The sequence below is a fragment of the Staurois parvus genome, unplaced genomic scaffold, assembly GCF_062004578.1.
Source record: "Staurois parvus isolate SC_StPar_1 unplaced genomic scaffold, SC_StPar_1.0 ptg000114l, whole genome shotgun sequence".
Lineage (NCBI taxonomy): Eukaryota > Metazoa > Chordata > Amphibia > Anura > Ranidae > Staurois > Staurois parvus.
The window spans coordinates 3,241,411-3,265,205 of record NW_028317910.1 but is presented as its reverse complement, the minus strand read 5'-3'; the positions used below and the strand labels follow the sequence as shown (position 1 = coordinate 3,265,205).

The following is a 23,795-nucleotide window of genomic DNA, read 5'->3' as shown; positions in this document are numbered from 1 at the left end:
GCCAGAGTTCTGCTAACTGGACAAGGCAAATAAATAGAGAACTGGTCTCTGATGATCCTGCTCTTTTAGAACAACTGCAGATGAGACCCTCGACACTATTGTTTTGTGTGGATGATCTAGAGCAGGGGTCTCCAAACTTTTCATTCAGAGGGCAAGTTTACTGTACTTCAGACTTTAAGGGGGCCAGTCTGTGGTCAGTGGGGGTAGAAAATGTCCGTGAGAATAAACATGGCCTTATGGTTGGTGGTCAGTAAAAGGCTGAGTATTGCCCCATCATTGGTATAGGTGGAAGGAATAGTAACCAGTTGTTGGTATCAGTGGAAGAAATAGTGCACCATTGTTGGTGTCAGTGGGAGGAATAGTGCCTTGTATCATTCAGAAGAATAGTGCCCCAACGGCTGGTTAAAGGCTGGCAAATTTGGAGACCTCTGATCTAAAGTATGTACTAGTCTCTAGGATGTCTCTTTTGTAGTTAAAAGCTTAGTCTGCTGAACCTGCTTGTAAAAGAGTCTTATAGACATGCTTTTTGACAGTGAAAGTCTATATGGGTAATTCCTTGATAAATGTAAAGTACTCTTAGCTCACAATAAACAATCTAAGTCACCAAGTTCTAAGGCTTCTACCTCTACTCAGTGAAATAGGTATTTTTGTCCCCCCCTCTCCCCCATGGCATCATTTCAAAACCATGGCTTAGTGCTTCCTTTCATCAAGTCTTGGATCCACCAAGCCTGCCCACAAAGCCTAAAGTTCCACTTTAAAAATGTCACTAGCAGGTTTTCTCTCTCTGTTTGCCATGCCCCCCCCTTAACCAACATCCTTTTTATTCCAACTCTCCCACATAGTTTGCTTTATAGCCTCAGACTGTCTTGTGCTCGGGCCTCTTTATTCCAATTACACCACCTAGTTCAACCAGTTACCTGTAAACTGCATGATTTCAAAGACCTACACTCTTCCAAGCACCTACCTGCTAATTACCATTATTTCTATCTACAGGTTAAACTTTTATTAATGTCAAAAGTGCAATCTCTTACCTTAGATAAACCTACTGCCTTTGAATGCCTATGCAACCAAGGACCCACCAACCACCCCTTATCACTGCTATTTACATAATTTTGCAGGAGTCTTCCCCAAAAATGGTATATTCACACTTATATATGCGTAAATAGGCCCAGACTATACAACGTCCAATTTCTCTCAAATGTTGGGACAAAATCTGGGAGTCGGTCTCGTAATCATATTGACGAGTGGTGCGCAGTGAGAACACATACAAAATCTTTATGCACTGGTACCAAATGCCTGAAATGCCCCATAAGCAATGTCCCTCACTATATGGCTTTTGCTGTCACTGTGTTCGAGAACAAGGCTCGCTATTCCATATTTTCTGGCAGTGTAGGTTTATTCAACCCTTTTAGTCTCAAGTAGTTCACAATGTTTTTGATGATTTTTTCCACTTGCTTCTATCCATCTTCTGCTTGGCCTTATTATCCAGACATTTCTAAACACTCCAAATGGTTGATTTCCCACATATTAATGGCTGCCAGGAGAGTCCTTCCCCCACGCTGGCTTTCTCCTAGAGTTATATCTTACAGAATTTGTGTCAATTGTTTCAGACGTCAGAACTATGGAGCATCTTAATTCCTTTGGCCACTCTCCTTTTCAAGGTTAAAATATTATTAACATACTATATGTTTACACCTTTTGAATATATAATGTCCTATTATCTCTTCCCTTACCCTCATGGTCACTTATGTGTTTGTCAGCAGATTATTTCGGACAGCTGGTTGGAGGAGTTAGGACTAGTTCCCCCCCTCATCCATCTGTCTGATTTATTATATACTGAAATGCTCTTCTCTAAATGTTTTTTTGCATTTTTATCTATTTCTGGATATCTATTTTGTTATTACATTTGTCGGTTCCCCGATTGTATGGTACAAACATGCAACTTCAGCAACTCTTATTGTACAGAGATGTTTATTTTACTGTACACTGACGGTATTTTCTGATGTACCTTATGTCTGGATTTTTACTTCTTTTTGTATTATTTTGACTGAAAACTTTCAATAAAAATACAAAAACAACGTCACTAGTTTGTTGATGAAGAGGATGGATGGATTAGGAAAAATATTGCATATTGGAAATAAGCAGATTTGGCCTTAACATTTAGACACCCTCTCCAGCCCATATAAAAAAAAAAACAAAACAAAAAAAAAACACACAGAGTAACATACAAAAAAAAAAAAAAAAAAGATAAATCGAACCTACATATTAGTGAAAAAAAAAAGTATACTTACATTACATTTGTATTTGATAACAGTTCCATTTCAAACTTTAAATAGATGCCCTAAATGATCATATGTGAGGAAAAAAAAGGGGCCAGCCCTTCTGACTTTCCTGAAGTTAACATTTGCATATTGGAGCACCCCAAGATTCAGGAAAGGGTTGCTTTCAACTGTCCCAGAGGAGTCAAACTTTCATGGTGCGATAAAACTTGGGTGATCGGATGCTCTCCTCCCCAAATCACTATGATGTCTTCTAAGCGGCCTTGTATCTGAGCCTGTGAATATGCAATTGGGGAGTTCTCTGGTTCCACCTCCACTTTCCACTCAGCCCCGCCAAGCCCACTACAGCTGCCCTTACAAACATTGGAGCATGAAAGCGAGTTTATACAAGAAGCTGCAACCCCCATCAAAAAGCCACATAGATATTCTGTGTCCACTTATAAACAATTGCAGAGATTCAAATTTTTTTTGCACCACTTTACTGCAGGCATAACAAAAGTGCAATCTGAATGGCTGCCACACAAACTTTTTACTTCAATTTTTTTTGTTCAGCACTTGACATCCTAACTGAAGAAACACCTTTTTTCAAACTCACCCTTTCTGACACTGAAAACTGGTGGGTGTCTCCATAAACTTTGCGAGTGTGCAGTTTGGTTGGGACGATGGTGATGAAATACTGGTACATTTGGTTACCTGCAAAAACCAAAAATATTTAGGAATTCCGATCCCAGACATCATTTCTCCAGTGCAGGTTAGACTACTGAAGCACAGTGAAAGAAGATATACCACTGTCAAATCACCTACTTTCAATTAACACATTTCATTCCAGGAAGCACCTAATCGTACTGCTATATTTGAAGTCACATCGCCAGCTGAGAGTGCCAAGGCTACAGGGGACCTGTTCTCATCCCAAATACAGATACCGAAAGAACCGAAAGTCACATTTGGTTTGTGTACTTGGAGCTAGGATGTGTCCCCTGAAGCCTTGGCACCCATAGCTGGTGGTGGGGCTGTAAGCCTGCCTTGAGCAATTCCCCTTATTACTGAATCCTAGATTATTGGAGGTTATTCTGGTTTGTCTGGTAGGGTCAGCCCTGCTACTAGTCCTATCCACCACCCATAAGAGCTAGTGAAAAAACTTTTGATCAGAAAGCAACACTTTTCCAGCTGCTTACCGTTGCATGCTACTGGTCTGAACGCCTAAGTTACACTAGTGATCCCACTGCTAGTGACAGCTGAACAGCATCAGGATCACTAGAGAGGGCAGAGAAAGCACTCTTAGTGACAAGGGAGAATATGCTGAATTGAGGGAGTGATATAGCAACAGGTGACTAGTTTCTCTGCCCTGCTTAGTGTGACTATCACTGGTGAGTTTTGCAAGACCCACAAGTGTGATAAAGGCCTTAGAATACAACTTTTCATTTTTATCTCCTACACAGGAATGATCTGTTTAGAATTGTGCCTGCACCATCTAGTGGCCTTCATTAGGTACTGCAGTGCCTTGTCCTGACATCAGACACCAACTCTCCCAGGACTGAGCGTCACTCACGTAATGATGTGCAAATACTGCTCAGTCCTGGAGCACATCCTATGTGATGAAGTGCCCCCTGGGGGTAGGTGTTGGCTGAGCTCTCAGGACATGGACAGAATGACTGTCATTACTGGTACTGAAAAGAGAAAGCAGCCGGAGACATTGCTGGTGGGTGGGTGTTTTTATACATACAGTTTATATTCAGGAATTGTATACTTATTATTGCTTAACGTGTGAAAAATGTATTTGTGGTACAGCAGATGGCCAACAAGAAAATTTACTTTATTAAAAAAAAAGATCCACTTACTTTCTTGTGCAATTTTTTCTGTACCATCCAGGGGGTTTATAATTCCCGGCATGAGTTCTCCAAAGGACAAGTGGTCGATACGATGAGAGAAGTTGTAGCCTAAATTAGGGAAGGGACATAAACAATCAGCAGATTCAGTTTTCACATTAAAAAAGTGTACCTGACACAGAAGTCCAGGGACTGCTATTGTTGACTCCCCTGGTTGACCCTAGTTGCCTGGTTGTCATGTTTTTGGCTTCAATATTCAATACTTTGAGCCAGCAAGAATAGTAATAAGGAATTTAAAATTTTCTCTGAATTTCTGCTGCTGCATATTTATTTCAGGCTTGTGTCTCATGATTTTTAGGAGACCAAAATTTGCAAAAAAGGAGACCAAAAATTGCAGCCCATATATACAGTGGGGAATATAATTATTTGATCCCCTGCAGATTTTGTAAGTTTGCCCGCTTACAAAGAAATGAAGGGTCTAAAATGTTTATCATAGGTGTATTTTAAATGATAGAGACAGAATATCAACTAACAATCCAGAAAAAACACGATACAAATGTTATAAATTGAGTTGCAGTTCAGTGAGTAAAATAAGTATTTGATCCCCAAGCAAAGTAGGACTTAGTACTTGGTGGACAAACCCTTGTTGGCAAGCACAGAGGTAAGACGTTTCTTGTAGTTGGATACCAGGTTTGCACACATCTCAGGACGGATTTTGGTCCACTCTTCTTTACAGATCTTCTTTACATCCTTAAGGTTTCTTGGCTGTCGCTTGGCATCTTGAAGTTTCTGCTCCCTCCATAAATTTTCTATAGGATTAAGGTCTGGAGAATGGCCTGAATGTGCTTCTTCTTGAACCACTCATTTGTTGCCTTGGTGGTATGTTTTGGATCATTGTCATGCTGGAAGACCCATCTTCAGTGTTCTGGCTGAGGGATGAAGGTTCTCATCCAAGATTTTACAATACATGGCCCCGTCCATTGGCCCCTCAATGCGGTAAAGTTGGCCTGTACCTTTAGCAGAGCATAATGTTTCCACCTCCGCGCTTGACTGTAGGGATAATGTTCTTATGGTCATAGTCAGCATTTTTCTTCCTCCAAACACGGCGAGTCGAGTTAACACCAAAGAGCTCAATTTTGTTCTCATCTGACCAAAGCACTTTCTCCCAATCCTTCTCTGAATAATTTAGATGTTCACTGGCACACTTTAGACATGCCTGTACATGTGCCTTCTTGAGGGGGACAGCAGGATTTCAATCCATGGCGGTATATTATGTTACCAATGGCTTGTTTGGGGACTCTGGTCCCAAACTACCTTGAGATCATTCACAAACATCTCCTGTGTAGTTCTGGGCTGATCCCTCATGATCATCCTTACCCCATGAGGCAAAATCTTGCATAGAGCTGCAGACCGAGGGCGATTGATGGTTATTTTGTATTTCTTCCATTTGTTGAGTTTTTCTATTATGGGCTCCGGATTTATCATTTTTTTGGCTCATCTTGCATGGTGCAGGGCTTGTTCACCAGTTTGGTTGTTGTTCTCAAAATTGAAATAAACACAAGCAAACCAACAAGGTGAAAAAAAGGATCATACTTACTGTCATGGCTCACAAGAGCTGCCAGGTGGGCGTGACCCCTAGGATGCGGGATTGCTCTGCAGATAGATTAAAAGGTAAGTGATGAGGTGTTCAGTAAGAACTGGCCAAGCACTGACAACAGATTAGAACACACAGGACGTCACCAGGAATTCAGTATATGGACTTCACAATTACATTTTATACACAGCCCAATAGTAAAAAGTTAGATAATTCTATGAATTAGTAATACTAGTCATAAAACTCTGCAGCTGTGCTAAACTCATCAGAAGGATCACTCAGTTTACTGGTAATTGCAGCTCTAAATTATCTACTTCAGCTGTTCAGGGGGTGCTATGCTGTGAAATATTCCTGAAGTACTTGACCTACACATTCACATAACTCAGCAACTGGTTTTCCAGGCCACCAGATTGGTGCAGTGAAGTGCACTGATGCAATAGAGCAATACCTATAGGAAAACAGAAGCTCTAATTCCATGAGATTGCTGCCTTAATGCATTTCAAGGTTTAACTGTGACCGCAGGCCAACACTGAACATTCTCTATTAACCCTCTGCACACTGCCATAGACTCTTCCATACCTCTAACAAACCTTTCCATATATTGTAATACATGTTCATGCTTGATGACTATGTCAAAATAATCAATCTCAGTAGCTACTCTGCTGTGCAAAATGCAGAGTACCTATTTGCTTATATTATACTTTAAGGTATAACTAAAGGCAAAAGGTTTTTTTCCATTTTGGATACAGTGCAGAAAGATTAGAACCCCATTAGCTTTTTATTACGGTCTGTGTCCCTATTAGGGAGATTCACCCTCTCCATTTGTCCTCTTTACCATTATCATTGAAAGTGAAAGTAAAGAAAACCCCAAATTTTGGGTTGTCCCCAGAAAAGTAATGGAGGGGAAATTTTCCATTGGGGACACTAGTTCTGGTGACCTTGGAGTCCCCAAGGAATTCCCTTAAGCACTTGCCCTCCAGAGGCCTTGCCCACCCCCCTTCCTGACCGGGCCATTTTTTGCCTTACGGCGCTGCGTTATTTTAACTGACAATTGCGCAGTCATGCAGCGCTGCACCCAAATTAAATTTACATCCTTTTTTTTCCACGAATACAGCTTTCTTTCGGTGGTATTCGATTGCCTGTGCGCGTCTAATTTTTGCGCTATAAAAAAGACCGACAATTTTGAGAAAAAAAAACATTTGACATTTTGCTATTAAACATGTCCAGTAAAAACAAATTTCCTCATAAATTTAGGCCAAAAGGTATTCTGCTACATGTCTGCTAAAGAAAAATACCAATACGTGTAAATTAATTGGTTTACGTGAAAGTTACAGAGTTTACAAATGGTGATATATATACACTGGGCTTTTTTTTTTGTTACTAATAATGTTGGGACATTAGCGGGACTACGGCGGGCATTCTGACACTGGGGGGGGGGGGGGGGATTGACTTAGTGTCACTGACATCCCCAGTGACACCAATACAGTGATCAATGCTAATAAAAAGCATGGACACTGTACTAATTACACTGGGCATGAAGGGGTTAACATCTAGGGCGATCAAAGGGTCAACTGTGTGCAGTTTGTAAGATGTTCTGTGTTTGTGCAGTGTGCTGGAGCTGATAGGAAGGAGAACTGTTTTGTTTACTAACAGTTCTGACTCCCCCCATCGGAGATCTTCGGCTATCACCCAGCAGCGGTGAGTAATCATTAGCCGGGACCCACTGACTGACAGCCGCGGCCACGAACTGCGGTGCAGATAAGGCATGCGTGCGCCCCCTACCTGGAAATGCAAAGTCACGTATATATACACGTGATTGTGCGCACAGTTGCCGCTCTGTAGCAGTATTTCTGCTATGGGGCAGAGCTGAAGCAATTAATTTGCGGGTATTATCTTTCACTTCCTGTTTTGGCTATGGGACAGGAAGTGATGGTAAATCTCCCCAATGGTACACAGATGGCAAAAAAAAAAAAATATGACAGGGGTTATGACCCTCCCTTACTCTATCCAAAATGAAAAAAAGTTTTGCCTTTAGTTCTACTTTAATAGACATATAGGGGTTTATTTACTAAAGCTGGACAGTGCAAAATCAAGCTCACTTCTACACAGAAACCAATCAAGCTTCCAGGTTTTATTGCCAAAGCTTAATTGAACAAAGCTGAGGTTAGAAGCTGATTGGTTTCCATGCAGAAGTGATCCTGATTTTGCACTCTCCAGCTTTAGTAAATAAGCCCCATAGTGACAGAATTGCTATTGTGGAACAAAGCTTCACCTGCTGGAAGCATGTGATAAACTTAAAATATTCATGTTTGCTTAAAGAAAGAAAATACATAAAAGCCTATAAACCCTTTTAAAATACCTGCTAGTAAAGCTGAAAACTGAAAATGATGAAACGTCCATCAGGCTCACTAGTGCAACACAGGTCTTCACATTTTTAGGTCTACTCAGGCTTGTTCTATCTGGGTGTGTGCCTGAACTGTCTAGTGGCCTTTATTAGATACTGCAGTACCTGGTTCTGACATCAAAGACACCATTATAAGAATCCCTACGCACTTGAATATTGCCTCAGCCTCAAGGTCACTCATTGCCCTTTTGTGGCGTTTTAATATTATTGCTAATTTCTGTCATTTCTAGTTATAACCTCATCCATTCTTCTGGATTCTGCTGTTTGACTGCTTGCTGCTGGCTCTAATATATGCTTGAGCTATGACTCTGCCTGACACTAGCTAACCATACCTTGTTTCCTTTCTGTGACATTAGTTCACCCTTCCCCTGCGTCTAGCAGATATGAGAATTAGAGCCGCCTACCAAAAAGCATGCAGATGGTGGTAATATTTCTTAGAAAGACACAGAAACTACCTATAAGCAATGTTTATTTATGAAATAAAGATTTTATAAGTAAATTAAACAAAAGAAATATACAAGATATTTATAACTGTGTTTGGGCACTCCACTTTCTTGCCATATCAGCAAATGAAAGCCTGAACTAGGAAAATACTCATCTCTCTCCATCCAATGGGAACCAGCCCTGGTCTGCTCGGCACTAGAAGGTGAGCAGGATCTTTATATAGGACAGGCACTAATACACATTCTGAGAGTAACAAAAAAAAATAAGTACATTTCTTTAATAATCCCTCCATCACTTCCTCTCGGCCTCTGGTGACATGCAACACAGATAGACATACTTGCCCACAGTGATGTGGAAATTTCCAGCCACTTTATTAATTTCCAGGTGCCCATGGATCCGGCAGGCGCTCAGTGGCTCTGTAGGAGGGTATTCCCTGCAATCACACGTGAAAACTATTAGTCTGGATCTTAGGCCTTATATATTAACATGGCGCAGTTCTCCCCCACCAACCAATTGGCTTCTTTAGTCAGCAGTACATTAGGTGTTTAGTTTTAAAGTTCATACATTTTTAAAGTACTGACCCAAAACCTTTAGTTTCCCTTTCAAGGGAAAAATGTCCTTCCGGTCAGGACTCTGCATGTTCCTCCATGCTTTTCATGGCCTCTGCCTCCATCAGAGCCACCACCTTGCTCCCAGACACACTGCATCCTCTCCTTACCCAGCTCCGCCTCTAGCAGGGGAACCTCCTCCTTGAGTTTTAGAGAATCTGCTGCAGGGGCTTGGACACCTGCCCTGCTGTAGGGAGGCAATCACTGTTCTCATGGTGAGCACAGTCAGGACCCTGCACATTTCATCAAGTTTTATACCGCCTCTTTCTACTACACATCACACCCTCTTTATGCTGCTTTGCCACCTCCAGCGACAGAACCCCAATTAAAAAACCCTGCTGTAGGAGGTTGGAGACCTGCCCTGTAGGAGGTCATACACCTACCCTGTACTTCCTCTGAACTTCACACTACCTTCATTTTCACCGCCCAAACCACTAACGTCTTCCATTGGAGTTGATTTACTAAAACTGGAGATTGCAAAATCTGGTGTAGCTGTGCATAGTAGCCAATCAGCTTCTAATTTCAGCTTGTTCAATTAAGCTTTTACAAAAAAAAAAAAAAAATTGATTGGTTTCTATGCAGAGTTGCACCAGATTTTGCACTCTCCAATTTTAGTAAATCTGCCCCATTGTGTCCGCTTTTCATTTTGCTCTTCCAGCTCCAGCAGCAGAACCCTGGTTGAGATTCTGTGTTGTAGGGGGTCAGACACCAGCCCCTCACTTCCTCTGGGCTTTAGCCCTGAGTTACCGTGGGGGGGGGGGGAGGCATAGTCAGGACCCTGCACATTTCTCCAGGCTTCATACTGCCTCTGTTTCTACCACACATTGCATCCTATTCTCAGCCTGCCACCTCCATTGATTTAGAAGCCATACTGTAGGGGGTCAGATATATAGCATCCCCTCCCCACTTTGCTCTGCCACCTCCAGTGGTGAACCACCAGTTAAGAAGCCCTGTTTTAGGGGTTCAGACCTTTGCCATGTAGGGGGTTGGACACCTGCCATATAGAAGGTCAGCCACCTTTCCTGCACTTCCTCTGAGCTTTAAATTACATCTGTTTGAGCCAGTGCAGCCACCATCTTCCTCCTGGACACATCACTTCCTCTCCTCATTTTCTTTCTGCCACCTCCTGTTTTGGAACCCCTTGAAGAGCTCTTGCAGAACTCAAGGGTTTTGCGGAACTCTAGTTGAGAAACTCTGCTGCAGGTTGATCAGACCACTGTCCTGTTGGGGGTTGCACACATGCCAGGTCACACAACAGTCCTGTAGGGGAGGGTCAGACACTTACATTGCAGGGTGTTTCCCCACTTTCTGGCTCCTCTTGGAGGAGAGGAGGATGTCACTTTTCTCACAGGGCACAAGCACAGTCAGGCCTCTGCAATTCCTCCAAGATTTACACTGCCTCTACTCTGCCAGCTCAGCCACCACCTTCTTCACAGATACATTGCAACCTTTTCTTACCCTGCTTGGTCACCTGCAGCAGCAGAACCCCCATTGGGAACCCTGCTATAGGTCAGCATAAAAGTCAGGTGCTAGCATTTTCAGTAAGAAGTCAGCAATGACAGACTACATAGTTCTCCCCTGACAGACCTGATTTAAACAAAAATGATTTGAAAAGAATGATTCGGGTGTTGATTTGGATGAGTTTTTCACATTGGTCGTTTTCTCACCTGGGTGGAAGGGCAGTGACCGAGCTCTTCATAGCACTTTTAAAGAGAAGATCCTGTAGTGAGATTTCCTCTTGTAATCGGTTCTGGATCTGCTGCAGCATCCTGCATACAGAGACAGGGGATCTCAATGTGACATCACTCAGCAGCCCGTCATCATAAATCCCTCCTTAGTCCCTCCCCATACTCATCCTGCAGTTTTTCCAGATCCTCGACTCACACAGCAACCCCAAGTTTTGCAGGTCCTTCCCCATACGCTCCCACTCATACATCCTTCCTGCAGTCCCCTCTATACCCCCCAATACACTTCCCCATACTTTTTCCCTGCTGCAGCCCCTCTCTATACCTCCCCTACCCATACATTTTCCCCTGGCAGCTCACCCTATACTCCAACCCCTGTATACCCAGTCTCCGGTAGCCCTTACACACATAGTTAACTACAGCCCTTCCTGTAAGCCCCATACTGATCCCTTAGCCTCCTGTCTCACCTCTGCCACAGCCGCTGCTGAGGGGTCAGCTCAAAGATCACCTGGAAAATGAGAGGTTTACAGTTGTTGAGTTTTATTGTCTTTGTGAAAGAAAAAAAAAAAGAATGTGCAATTTTAGCTTCAGATTTTGAGAATTACAATTAATTTACATAATTGTATACTTCTCCTCTTTTGGCAAACTGTAGATTAGACAGTGCAATCACCATCAGTGCTAAAAGTCATGATAAACTTAGTCGCACAGAGATTCTATTGTTTACAGTTTAGGTAGATTACTATGTTTGTACTGAAAATTTGTGCAACAGATTGCTTGTACTGTGAGCCTGAGCAAAATGTCACAGAGGAGCAGAATTATTGCCTGCATTATGTATTTTAGGAGAGACAGCCCCATTGGTGATCAAACATTTTTTTTGTGGTTTGGTTAAGTAATGGTCACCTCCCTGCCCCCAGCATAAGAATGAACAGTGAAGGAGCAGCAGAAGACTGATAAGATGATCCCTCTCCTCCTGTCAGCATGCTTTCTGCCAGCACTTGTGCATGCCTCAAAGCCTGATTGACTGTCAATGCTGGCCCTCCCCCTCAAAGTCTTCTAGTTCGAATGTACAGTACATGAGAATCACTGGAGGGTGAAATAAAGGTGAGCATCTGCTGCTGGGAGGAGGCCATCAAAGGGAACCTGTTGCTCTGCCCTAGGTTTGCTTTAAAGTAGCCATTCCCAACCAGGGTTAATCCAGAGGTTGCTAGGGGTTCCTTGAGCTGTGATTGATCGGCCTCCCCTTTGATTATGCCCACATAGTTTCAGGGCCAACACCACTTGTCCCAGACAAAGGCATGACATCAAGGATCTTTAGTGGTGACATTCTGACCACCACTGTAGGGCTTTCTTCTGACCCTTGATGAACTGGTTTAATGGGGTTACACCCAAGGACTAAACATTTTTTTCTAGAGTAAAAAGGTTGGGAAAGGCTGTTTTAAGGTGTCCATTCACCAAAAACTGACATCTCAGTGTATAGTAGATAGCCCTATTCATAACAAAATGCTCCTTGTCCAATAACTAAATAAAAATTCTATGAGCCCGATAGTTTATACAAAAAAACACGAAAAACAAAACACATTGCATTTACCGGCTCATATACAAGCCCCTCTGCTGACGTCACCATGGTCTCAGCCAGATCTAGGACATCGGCACCAACATCTAGGGAACATGAGAGATATCATAAGCAGGCAGAAAGAGGACAGAACAGTGCCACCTGCTGCCAAAGACGATACTTACACTGACACCTCATTGCTACAGTGATGTCAATATTCAGCCGAAGTTTACTGGAAGAAAAAAACAGAGTACTAAGTACATATTAAACACTCATTTTGGAAATGAGACCAATGGAAAAACTTGATAATGGACACAAGCGAAAAATGTAGAGAATTAAAAATGCTGGTGGCATGCCATGAATAGCTTTATTGTTATGGACAAACAAATATGAAGACTAGGAACTCCTCCTTTGACAGGTTTCACCCAAAGACTGGGCTTTATTGTAAGAAGGGAGAAGCAGATATATATTCAAAAACCTAATAAAGGACCCTGCGTAAATAATACAAAATGTAATATATTATAAACAATGTTGCTGGGGCTTGTTCACACTGTTGCTGATCTCTGAAGAGTGATCCACATTTGTTGTATTATCTGCTCACCACCTGCTTTAACCCACTGATCCCCACACTAGTGCACAAAAACTGCATGCACTGCACGTGGTTGCAGGGCACTTGAAGGGGCAAAAGAGACAGGGGGTATAATTCGTTACAAGGCACAGCAACAGCATGTGTACACCCCGGGCTGCTGCCTCTGCATTGTACTGTGATTTGGTTGTAAAAGCATATTTTACATAAAGGGGACTGCGGTGGGCATTCTGACACGGGGGGGGGGGGGGGGGGGACTGACTGTCACCGACATCCCCAATGACACCAATACAGTGATCAGTGCTAATAAAAAGAACTGACACTGTACTAATGACACTGGGCAGGAAGGGGTTAAAATCTGGGGCGATCAAAGGGTTAGCTGTATGCGTTTTACTGTGTGAGTAAGCTACATTGTATTGCAATACAAAGCAGTGTGCTAGAGCTGACAGGGGAGAGATCTTTATTGTTTACATACAGACCTCTCTCCCGTCAGCGATACTCGGCAATCACCAGGTGCCGGCAGGGAATCACTGGCTGGTGATCGACAGCCAAAGCCAGCACGGGTAGGGGGCGTGTTATATATTTTACACATACATACACACGTGTTTTTGCCCAGCCCTGCCGTCCTGTAGCAGTAGTTCTGCAATAGGGCGATCGCGAAATGGTTAAAGATATTATAATCAACATATATAAAAACATTTAAATATGCTAATACAAAAACTAATATTATAAAGGAAATATATAAAAAGGGGAAAATTAAGGGAAAGGAAAGGAAGAGGGGGGGGGGGGTTCTGTATTCCACAAAGAACTGGGCAAGGTTGACGTGAGCTTTCGCGGTCTTCTTTAAAAAACACACTGAGCTGCACATGCGCAGCTTAGGGCACATTCTCGACAAGGTACCAGGGTGTATGAACTCCTGTATGTGTGCAAGAGTTACATCAATCTATGTCAGCCTATCAAGACAGCTGAAGACCCAGCACATAAGAGGAAGCAGAGGAGAAGAAGCCAGCAATGGTGAAGAACCTCACAGACTTCATATCAGAGGAGGAAGGAATTATTTGTAGAGAAGTGTGTACGGAGTGCAGAGATTTACTGCAGAGGTTTTTTCTATTGCTCTGACATACACTTTTATCCAATTGGTAAAAAACGAAGTACAGTGACCAATCCAGATTGATTACTCTTAAATTTACATAGACTTAGCAGTTTAGGCATGCAGAAAAAATCATCCCTATTGATAGCCAATCAGTCTTAAACCCAACATTTCATATTCCTGTTATGTGCCTGCTGTACCATGTACTTGTATAAAAAAAAAATCCTGTTCCGTTCCTGACAGACCCTCAACTATTCTATTAAAAACTGACTACACTAGGCATGAGAGCACATTGTGGTCAGGTATCTACCTGTGCTGGGAACTCAGTGTGCTCTCTAATAATCTGACTTCTGTTGACACCCCCCCCCCCCCCCCACACAGCCATTCACTGTGAAGATCCATGTCCTGCTGTTTCTCCTTCCCCAACTCTTATGCAGCTGAGAACAGAGGGTATGTAATCACTTATAAAACAACACTATATACATATTTTCCCTTTTTATATCTATACAGAGATATTTTACATTTCATTTCTATTTTAAACTAATTGGGTTGTTTTACAAGGTGAGGGTTTACAACCACTTTACTGATTAAAACTGATCTATTTTGATGGATATCTGATGGAAATAAATAGTTTTATGCTGAAAATCAAACTTTGAAAATCATTCTAAATCAATTGGCTGTTCTACAGCTGACCATTATCTGTATGTTCGCTATTACAAATGCATGTTTCATACACTGGCACTGCACATGCAGCCCACAGCCACCAACCACATTTTGACTTTTAGAAGTTTTACCTTGATTAAATTGTAATAGTGAGTGTCTGTTCAGATATAGTGCAGTGACCAGTGTCTTTCCACACTGGAAGAATGCAAAGTAACGACGGAACACACAAAAAACAAATAGTTTTCTATGTGTACTATTCATACTAGAATGTAACCTGGAAATGCATTGCAGTGAGTTGTGATAAAATGAAGACATGCGGTTTAGTGTGTGGGCAGTGTGAACTGGCTTTAAACCTGAGGTGTATTTTGATGTACAGAGATTTCTGTCACCTTGTAAAGTCTTTATCCACTTCATACTCGTATCTCATCCAGGTCTCTCGATACACCAGGAATTCCAGCACTGTCAGAATACCCATGATAGTGAAGGCCAGGAGGGATACTGGGATGGGTGATAAGAGATACCAAGTCAAACAAGGGAAATGCAAAACAATGATCTATTAAGAGAGCAAAATTCTATCTGCTGAATGAAGATAATACAATAATCCAGGGGTCAGCAATCTTGGCACTCTAGTTATTGTGGAACTATAAGTCCAAGTACAAGTGGGCAAGATATATCTTAGTATATTAGTATAGATGATGTCCAGGGTCAATTGTTGGGGTTTTTTTCCCCTTTTTATATTGTCCTTGATGGAAGTCCAGGATGGGTGTGCCCAGGATCCTTGACGTGACCCCATTTCTTTACCCCATCATCGCTGTTGGCAACGAGACTGGACTAAATTCTACACACACTAAATTATATACACACTGCTCAAAAAAATTAAATGAACACCTTGAAAACACATGAGATCTCAATGGGGAAGAAATCTTATGCTGGATATCTATACTGAAATGGACTGGGTAATGTGCTAGGAACGTAAGGATGCCCCATCTTTTGATGGAAATGAAAATTATAAACCTACAAAGGACTGAATTCAAAGACACCACGAAAATCAAAGTGAAAAAATTATGCTGCAGGCTAATCCATTTTGCTGAAATTTCAGCAGCACAAAATGGTACTCAGTAGCTTGTATGGCCCCCACGTGCTTGTATGCAATGCCTGACAACGTCGGGGCATGGTCCTAGTGAGACGACGGATGGTGTCCTGAGGTGTTTCCTCTCAGATCTGGACCAAGGCATCACTGAGCTCCTGGACAGTCTGAGCTGCAACATGGCAGACCAAAACAGGATATCCCAGAGGTGTTCTATTGGATTTAGGTCAGGTGAGTGTGGGGGCCATTCAATGGTATCAATTCTTTCATCCTCCAGGAACTACCTGCATACTCTTGTCACATGAGGCCAGGCATTGTCGCGCACCAGGAAGGAACCCAGGACCCACTGCACCAGCGTAGGGTCTGACAATGGATCCAAGGATTTCATCTTCATACCTAATGGCAGTCAGGGTGCTATTGTCTATCCTGTAGAGGTCTGTGTGTCTCTCCATGGATATGCCTCCCCAGACCATCAGTGACCCACCACCAAAATGGTCATGCTGAATGATGTGAAAGGGTCTGGAGAAGCCGTGGAGAATGTTATGCTCCCTGTAACATCTGTCACATGTGCTCAGGGTGAACCTGCTCCCATCTGTGAAAAGCACAGGGCGCCAGTGGCGGTCCTGCCAATTCTGGTGTTCAATGGCAAATGCCAATTGAGCTCTATGGTGGTGGGCAGTGAGCACAGGGCCAACTAGAGGACGTCGGGCCCTCAGGCCACCCTCTGGTACACATATTACTACTCTCCCAAAATGCATCACTTTCTGTAAATGGAGGAGGAGCCACTAAATGGCAGGATCTCCACACATTTACAGAACACGATGCATTGTGGGAGAGTAGTAATATGAGTGCTGGAAATGGCGGAGAAGACAGAAGGCAGCGCAAATTGTCATTGCAGCAGCCGCTAATGTAAATCTTCACAGCACCGAAAGACAGCTGTTCAGGGAAGTATTCAGCAGCTGTAAAGAGATACTGCAGAGAAGATTTTTACCAGAAGCAGGTCATTTGGTGCTGTATCCCAAAATAGAGGAATAATAAAAAAAGAAAAAAAAAAATTACATACTAAACTTTAGCTTTGAATGTTCTGTTTAATGTCATACTAGGAATGTCAGGGAGTACTGCACAGCAAATAGCAGCATGTGACTTACCAGTTCCCCGACTCACTGATGTCTCTACATAGCTCTCAGGAACCTTGGGAAAAGCATCAAGCTCTTTGACCAGACTCAGCGTCTTCTTGCGGTTCAGGCGCCTCATATTTATGACCACCTTCCCTTGGTGCCCACGACGGCCAACCAGTGATGACCGTCACCGGAGAGATCTGTTAACAAAATGTAATAACAGTGCTTAGTAAAGGGTTTTTCCACCCAAAAGAGATATTTTGGTGATAGGTGGGGCCTTATGGATTGATCAGACCCTGGATTACTACGTCTTAGAATAAGAACAAAAGAAAGCTCACCAACCTTGCGCATTACCTCAGCGATAAAAGCGGTTTTATTAAAATAAGACGTATACTCACAAATGTAGCAATATAAAAAGCACATAATGTCCAAGAGTGGATCACAAGAGCTCAAGTGGCGTGCGAATCCCACTGGAAGGGAGACTCTCTGTATAAGGCTGACGCGTTTCGAAGGGAGATCCCTTCTTCCTCAGAGAGTCTCCCTTCCAGTGGGACTCGCATGCCACTTGAGCTTGACATTATATGGACATTATATGGTTTTTATATTGCTACGTTTGTGAGTATACATCTTATTTTAATAAAATCGCTTTTATCGCTGAGGTAATGCGCAAGGTTGGTGCGCTCTCTTTTGTTCTTATTTGCAGTACTGGTCAGGCTTCCCCAGCCTTGCTTAAGGGCTGCACAACCTTTGCTCCTTTGGTGGGCAAGTTTATATGGAGGTCGGTCAATCCACCTATTCCTGATCTGGGTCTCTGAGTGCAGGAGATGTCATCTTGGTTTTACTACGTCTTAGATCAGGGGTCTCCAAACTTTCTAGACAAAGGGCCAGTTTCCTGTCTTTCAGTCTTTAGGGGGGGCGGACTGTGGCCATTGGGAGTAGAAAAGATCCCCATGTCAGTGGGGAAAAAAAATGCCCCATCTTTAGTGTCAGTGGAAGGAATTGTGCCCCATTGTTGGTGTCAGTGGGAGGAATTATGCCCCATCGTTGGTGTCATTGGGAAGAATTGTGCCCCATCATTGGTGTCAGTAGGGGAAATTATGCCGCATTGTTGATATCAGACAATGAAATAGTGCCCCAAGGGCCAGATATAAGTAAAGGGCTGCATCTGGCCCTCGGGCCGTAGTTTGGAGACCACAGTCTTAGATGATCTAACAGTAAGGTCATAATGAAATAAATTCCTGGTTCTTCTCCTGTCTGTTGTCATATAATATAAGACAACACTATCCACCTGGGAAATCTGGGTGTCCACTCCCACCTTGGTGTGTTTCAGCTTCTCTGGTTACATTGTTCATCATCTCAATTAAACTTATCCTTTAATAGAGAAGACATCCTCACTCAAACTAAAATCGAACCCATAGGCAGCACCAGGTTGTGGAAAAATCAGCACAGTCTGGCAGGACTTCGAACATCCATTTTCTGAGTCTTGGATGTGAACAAAATGCCAAGCGAATGTCTTTGGAAGCTCAATGCTATAAGCAGAAACCTCCAGCACAGGCAAACAGGATGTAACAAGTGATGCGTGCACATGGACAGGAGAGGAGGCAGGGCTGTAGTCACCATACAGGAAATACAGACACCTGACAAGACTGCTACTGTTTCTAGAAACATACAAAACAATGTTACTCCTTTACCCTTTCACTGCCCCCATGTATATCAATGTATGTCGTATGGCAGGGGGGAGGGTCTACACACATTCCCAAGGGCTGTAGCCGCTGGACTGTGTAAAGCTGTCAGAAGAAAGCAATTCAGCACCTATGCATCTGCCCAACTGTACCCTATTGGATGGAAAAAAAAATTTACTGGAAAAAAAAAATTTAAAATAGACGTTCCACCCAAGCACATAAATGCACAAACATAAATGCATGTGTTGGGGTCATGAGAACGTTGTGTGTGCTACACGTTATATATTGCCATGCGTCTCGGAGTGAGAACAATAATTCTAGGCCCATTATTCATGGTTTACTCTAACCGCACGCCCCGTACAGCCTTTAAAGTGTCGCCAATGGAAATATAGCACCACCACCAAACTGCAGCAGCACACATTGTTAAGGCTTGACATGTTGGTTATTAATTCACTCGGCATAACCTCATCTTTATATTTTACAAAACAATGTAGTCATTTAGACTATTTGTGTGTCCTAAAATTAACTTTAGAGTATTTTTGTTACTGAAATGTTGTATTTCCTAAATCAGGGATGAGCAACTGTGGCCCTCCAGCTGTTGTAGAACTACAACTCCCATGAGGCATTGCAAAACTGACAGTTACAAGCATAACTCCCAAAGGCAGAGGCATGATGGGTCTTGTAGTTCACCAACAGCTGGAGGGCCACAGTTGCCCACCCGTCCTAAACCATCACATGACATAAAAAAATTGGAAAGTCCACTATTTTATTCTCTAAGGTGTCTGCTTTCAGAAAATATATGTTTTGGGGGGAGTAATCTTCGGGCCTAGGATGATTTTTTTTAAACGAATGCAAAAACAGCTCTGGCAGCTCAAGGGTTAAAGCAGACCTCCAGGCATCAATAGGCACGAAGACGAAATACATAAGGGAGCCGATTTACCTGCCAAGTCATTTGTATCTCTGTCCATCCAGTCCTGAGATTTATAGCTTTACCACACAGCACAGCCCTGTCTTAACCCGCAGTTCACATGTATGCGGCTGTGCGGGCTGCGTTTTGCACGGGCATGAGACTCCATTCATTTGAATAGATTCCAGTGCCCGTGACACGCAGGGAAGAAGTCCGTGCAATTCTTTGGAAAACACAGCATGCACGGGAACCTCGGATCCCAGTACGGTTCAGTTTTCCAGTGTGAGTGGCGTGCCATTAGAACTAATGGCACCCACCCGCAGGTCCGCATTCCTCTGTGCGGGTGCATGGATTTTCGTACGGATCCACAGCAGCACCACCCGCACAGATGTGAACCTAGGGTAACATGGAAGAAGACCTGAATTATTTTTTCTTTACTGTAGTTACATAGTTAGTCTGGCTGGAAAAAGACAAAAGTCCATCCAGTTCAACCATTAATAGAAAAAAAAGTTATAATCCTACACCCACAGTTGATCCAGAGGAAGGCAAAAAACCCAGCAAAGCATGATCCAATTTTCTCCTGCAGGGAAAAAAATTCCTTTCTGATCCCCCGAGAGGCAATCGGATATTCCCTAGATCAACTTTACCTATAAATGTTAGTATCCAATTAAAGTGGAACTTCACTCTCTCAATCTACATTGACTATTTGTAATCCCTTTGCTGCTAGCATTAGTAAATGGATAGGAAAGTATATCAGATTTACTTGTTTTAAACCTTTATTTCATATTTATGCAGCTACTTCCTGCTTTCTATGCCTAGGCAAATTATGTCATATATCCCAGGAGTCTTCAGAAGGGGTTTTCTCAGCTAGGCACACCCTCCTGTCTGAATGCCTGAGCAACGGGCAGATGGATTCCAGGAAGTAATTGCTACATGAATCATCTGCCCTTCCTCAAGATGGCCACCGCCAGACATGCTAGGGGGTGTTTTTCAAAGTGATTTTGCTGGAAAATAAAGCATGGAGACATGAATGGATGGGAGAGTTTGCTTTGAATATTAAAAATAAATTAACGTCTTCACGCCGACCGCACGCAAATGTGCAGCCTCCTGGCGTCTGGGCGTTGACGCAGAGCGGACGCACATTTTCATGCAATTAACAAAAACATATGTGCTGAGCTCCCAGCACACATATCTGGTACTCACGGAAAGGTCCCAATCTCCTCTTTTGATTGGGACCTTTCCCGATCATGTGACATCGAATCACAGCGGTCACATGACCTTAAACCCCGCCCCACCTCCTGGCTTCTGAAACCCTTAAAGGGTTGGGAGGCACCGGTGCCAAGGGGTTAAATAGCATTTTTGGTTTGTGGTCCTCAGATGCAGTGCGGTTCTGCTTTAAGTAACACCTACAGGTCTTGTCCCTCCCCCAAGCTTGTGACTGAACAGTGAAAGGAGAAGCAGCAGACTGTTGAGCACATCCCTCCATTCTCGCCTCCTACCAGCTGCTTCTGCCTCTCCCAGTCTGGGCTCTGCTATACAGGATACATGAGGCCGACACCAAGTCACAATGGTGTAACCAATACAGAGCTGCAGCCAGTTTCAGCCTCCAGTATTAGGGTGTCTGCCATCCTCATGTTACAATGGGGGGATGGGTAGGTGGACCACATTTGCAACCAGAACACCGCAGAAGCTATTTCAGCTTCAGGCTTTGAGGGATTCTGGATGGAGTGGAGCTGATCTGAGGATACCAATACACATCTGGAGAGAAGAACCACACATAGGTCCCCTTTATTCTGCAGAGGGAGGTCTGTGCTGCACAGGGGCCAGGCCTTAACCCTCGGGTTGAGGGATCATGGATAATCCATGCTGGGTACAAAGCAGAGGAAGTGTCTCACCTGGTGATATTCTCGGGCTCCCCCCTCCTCAGGTAACAGAGAAGCTAGCAGTCGGATCAGGGAACATCCCTTGCAGCTGTAGCTTGTAGTTACTTCCGGCCTCGTCAGCACTCGCCCGTGAACAGAGCCCGGTGCCTCCTGTCTCCATTACCGGAGCCATTTTTCCTGAGCTGTTCCTTCTATCCTGGTAGGAAACGGTCTTCAAGAAAATGGCGGCAGCGCTAATCATTTCCCGGAAGCAAAGACAATAATTTCCACTAAATAACTCTAGTTTCAGGAACTAAAGCTGGCGTTTCACTGCATTCGCAGCAGGCGCCATGTTGGATGTTGGCAAACCGGTTGTTTTTAATAAAAATAAATGGAGTTTTATTTGATATATAGCTGTAGGACTTTGTTTTTATAAATATGAAGCTTGCTACTGATGTCAAGTCTGAACATTTCTATTTACTTTGTGTATGATTGTGCTGGGACTGGGGTTTTGCAAGGATAAATTGGTCCTGCAACTGCGATGCCTTATGTTGTGGTCAAAGCAGGTCCAATGGTGTCTCTGCTGCATTTTGTGAGCAAGTATCCATGTGTATAAATGCAGTACAGATAACTACATCCTGTCTCCATAGGATCCTGTAAAGAGACAATGCCAATCAGAAAAAAAAAACATCTAGGTGAAAGTCCCAAGCAATAAAGGTTGCTACCTTTTCTGACTAAAATAAACTCCATAAGGTTCTGTTTGCAAGTCTGTTGGTACCAGCCAGAGGATATTCCCCTCTTTGAGTCTCTTCACTCTCCTCCTTCCAGCCCCTCAGGCTCAATCAAACTCTGGCATTCAACACTTCCAGGACTGTCAGATTCCAGTGTCCACTGCAAAATGCTGTGGTTCCTTCCTCCAACCCCTACACCCTGCTGGGTCCTGGTGAGATGTAGGGGTCATAGGATGGAACCACAGCACACAGTGGGGGACACGGAGATCTGACACTCCTGTAAGTGGAGAGTAAAAAGACTAACGCAAGCTCCAGAATGGAGGGGAGACAGAAGACAAGGGAAAGGAACTTCCATCTTTTTGGTTTGACTTTTTGTGACTGACAGGGTCAGCAGTGGAAAACTAAGGACAGTCTAGCATGATGCCTAACAAAGCAACCTGTATTATGCCACTTGTAGGGTGGGACATTGTGTAGAAAGTCAGGGTGCAAGACAATTTGCAAAATGGGATGGGGGGGGGGGGACTGTCCTGCAGAAAGAGGCACACTTTATACTGTGGCAGCACCCAAATATTGTAGAGTTCCCCTTTAAACATTAACATTTCTAGCAGCCTCTGTTTTCAAAAGCAAGGTCACCAGCTCACTTCACCCCTCCCTTATTTCCTGTGAAGTAATGTGTTCGAGCCTGTCGCTGGTATTCTTATCTGTAGCTGGTATTCAAGGTTATATTTTGCACAGTTTTTAGCAAGCCTTTTAAATGTACAGAAAGTGAAAGAGGAAAAATATGCATTGTGACGTAATTATTAATGTGTATACACTGTGAGATGTTTTTAAAGCCACTTAGCTTTACAGATATTTTCTGGTTAAATCCCAGCTGGTAAATAAAAGGTTTGTTTTCCTCAAGTTCGTATCCGGAGTTTACCTGGTATTCCCAAAGTTGCTACTACAATATTTTAAAAGGCAAATGATCATGAGTGTATGTAGCATTGGGTTACCTCAGGTGAAAGGAAGCAGGATACCACTGCACTGGGGTTGATTTATTAAAACTGGAGAGTGCAAAATCTGATGCAGCTGTAAAGGAATTCCTTTGAGACGGCTGGTGAACAGACGTGCGCATGTGCACAGAAATGCATGATCACGCATAGTGAAGATTGCCGCCAAACGGACTATTTAAAAGGTGCTTCTGCCTGTGCGGAGTGCTGACTGGTCTTCAGCTGTTCCCCGTTTCCTGCACGTTCCTGTGTGAATTCCTTGTTGCTGACCCGGCTTGTTCCTGACCTAACTGATTACTCTCCTACTTGATACTTGTTCCTGACTTTGGCTTGTTTATGATTTGGTACCTCGCTGTCCGCCCGTTGATGACCCTGGCTATTCCTTTGACACTGCTCCTGTCTCCTATCCCTGCTTCGCTCTGGTGCACACCTGGCGATCTACCATACCAGCTCTGCATATTACTACTGTGCCTGAATCAGAGGGTTATCAGTCTTCCAAAGTCACCAACTGCAAGAGCTGCAAACAACATCTGCTGGCGCTCTTGTGCCCCTGGTCTCTAGACACACTCTGTTCTACTTACAGTGGGGTTAGGGCTAGTGCAGGGGTAGGCAACCTGCGGCTCTCTAGCTGTTGTGGAACTACATTTCCCATGAGGCATTGCAACATTACAAAACTGACAGTTACAGC

At 43.3% G+C, this 23,795-nt stretch overlaps 1 protein-coding gene across 2 annotated transcripts in view; it reads right to left on the bottom strand.

Annotated features, from left to right (window-relative positions):
* Nucleotides 1-21,566, bottom strand: part of ERGIC2 (ERGIC and golgi 2) — a 28,315-nt gene extending 6,749 nt beyond the window's left edge. For both annotated transcript variants that reach the window (XM_089671737.1, XM_089671738.1), the window contains exons 1-11: nt 21,421-21,566; nt 16,967-17,136; nt 15,121-15,229; nt 12,578-12,624; nt 12,429-12,499; nt 11,308-11,348; nt 10,823-10,924; nt 8,885-8,980; nt 5,703-5,758; nt 4,118-4,216; nt 2,875-2,972 (exon numbers count right to left, since the gene is read on the bottom strand). In XM_089671737.1, coding sequence (XP_089527863.1) covers nt 2,875-2,972; nt 4,118-4,216; nt 5,703-5,758; nt 8,885-8,980; nt 10,823-10,924; nt 11,308-11,348; nt 12,429-12,499; nt 12,578-12,624; nt 15,121-15,229; nt 16,967-17,072 — 825 coding nt within the window. In that variant the 5' untranslated portion in view covers nt 17,073-17,136; nt 21,421-21,566. The remainder of the gene's footprint in view (nt 1-2,874; nt 2,973-4,117; nt 4,217-5,702; nt 5,759-8,884; nt 8,981-10,822; nt 10,925-11,307; nt 11,349-12,428; nt 12,500-12,577; nt 12,625-15,120; nt 15,230-16,966; nt 17,137-21,420) is intronic.
* Between the last annotated feature and the right edge of the window lie 2,229 nt (nt 21,567-23,795).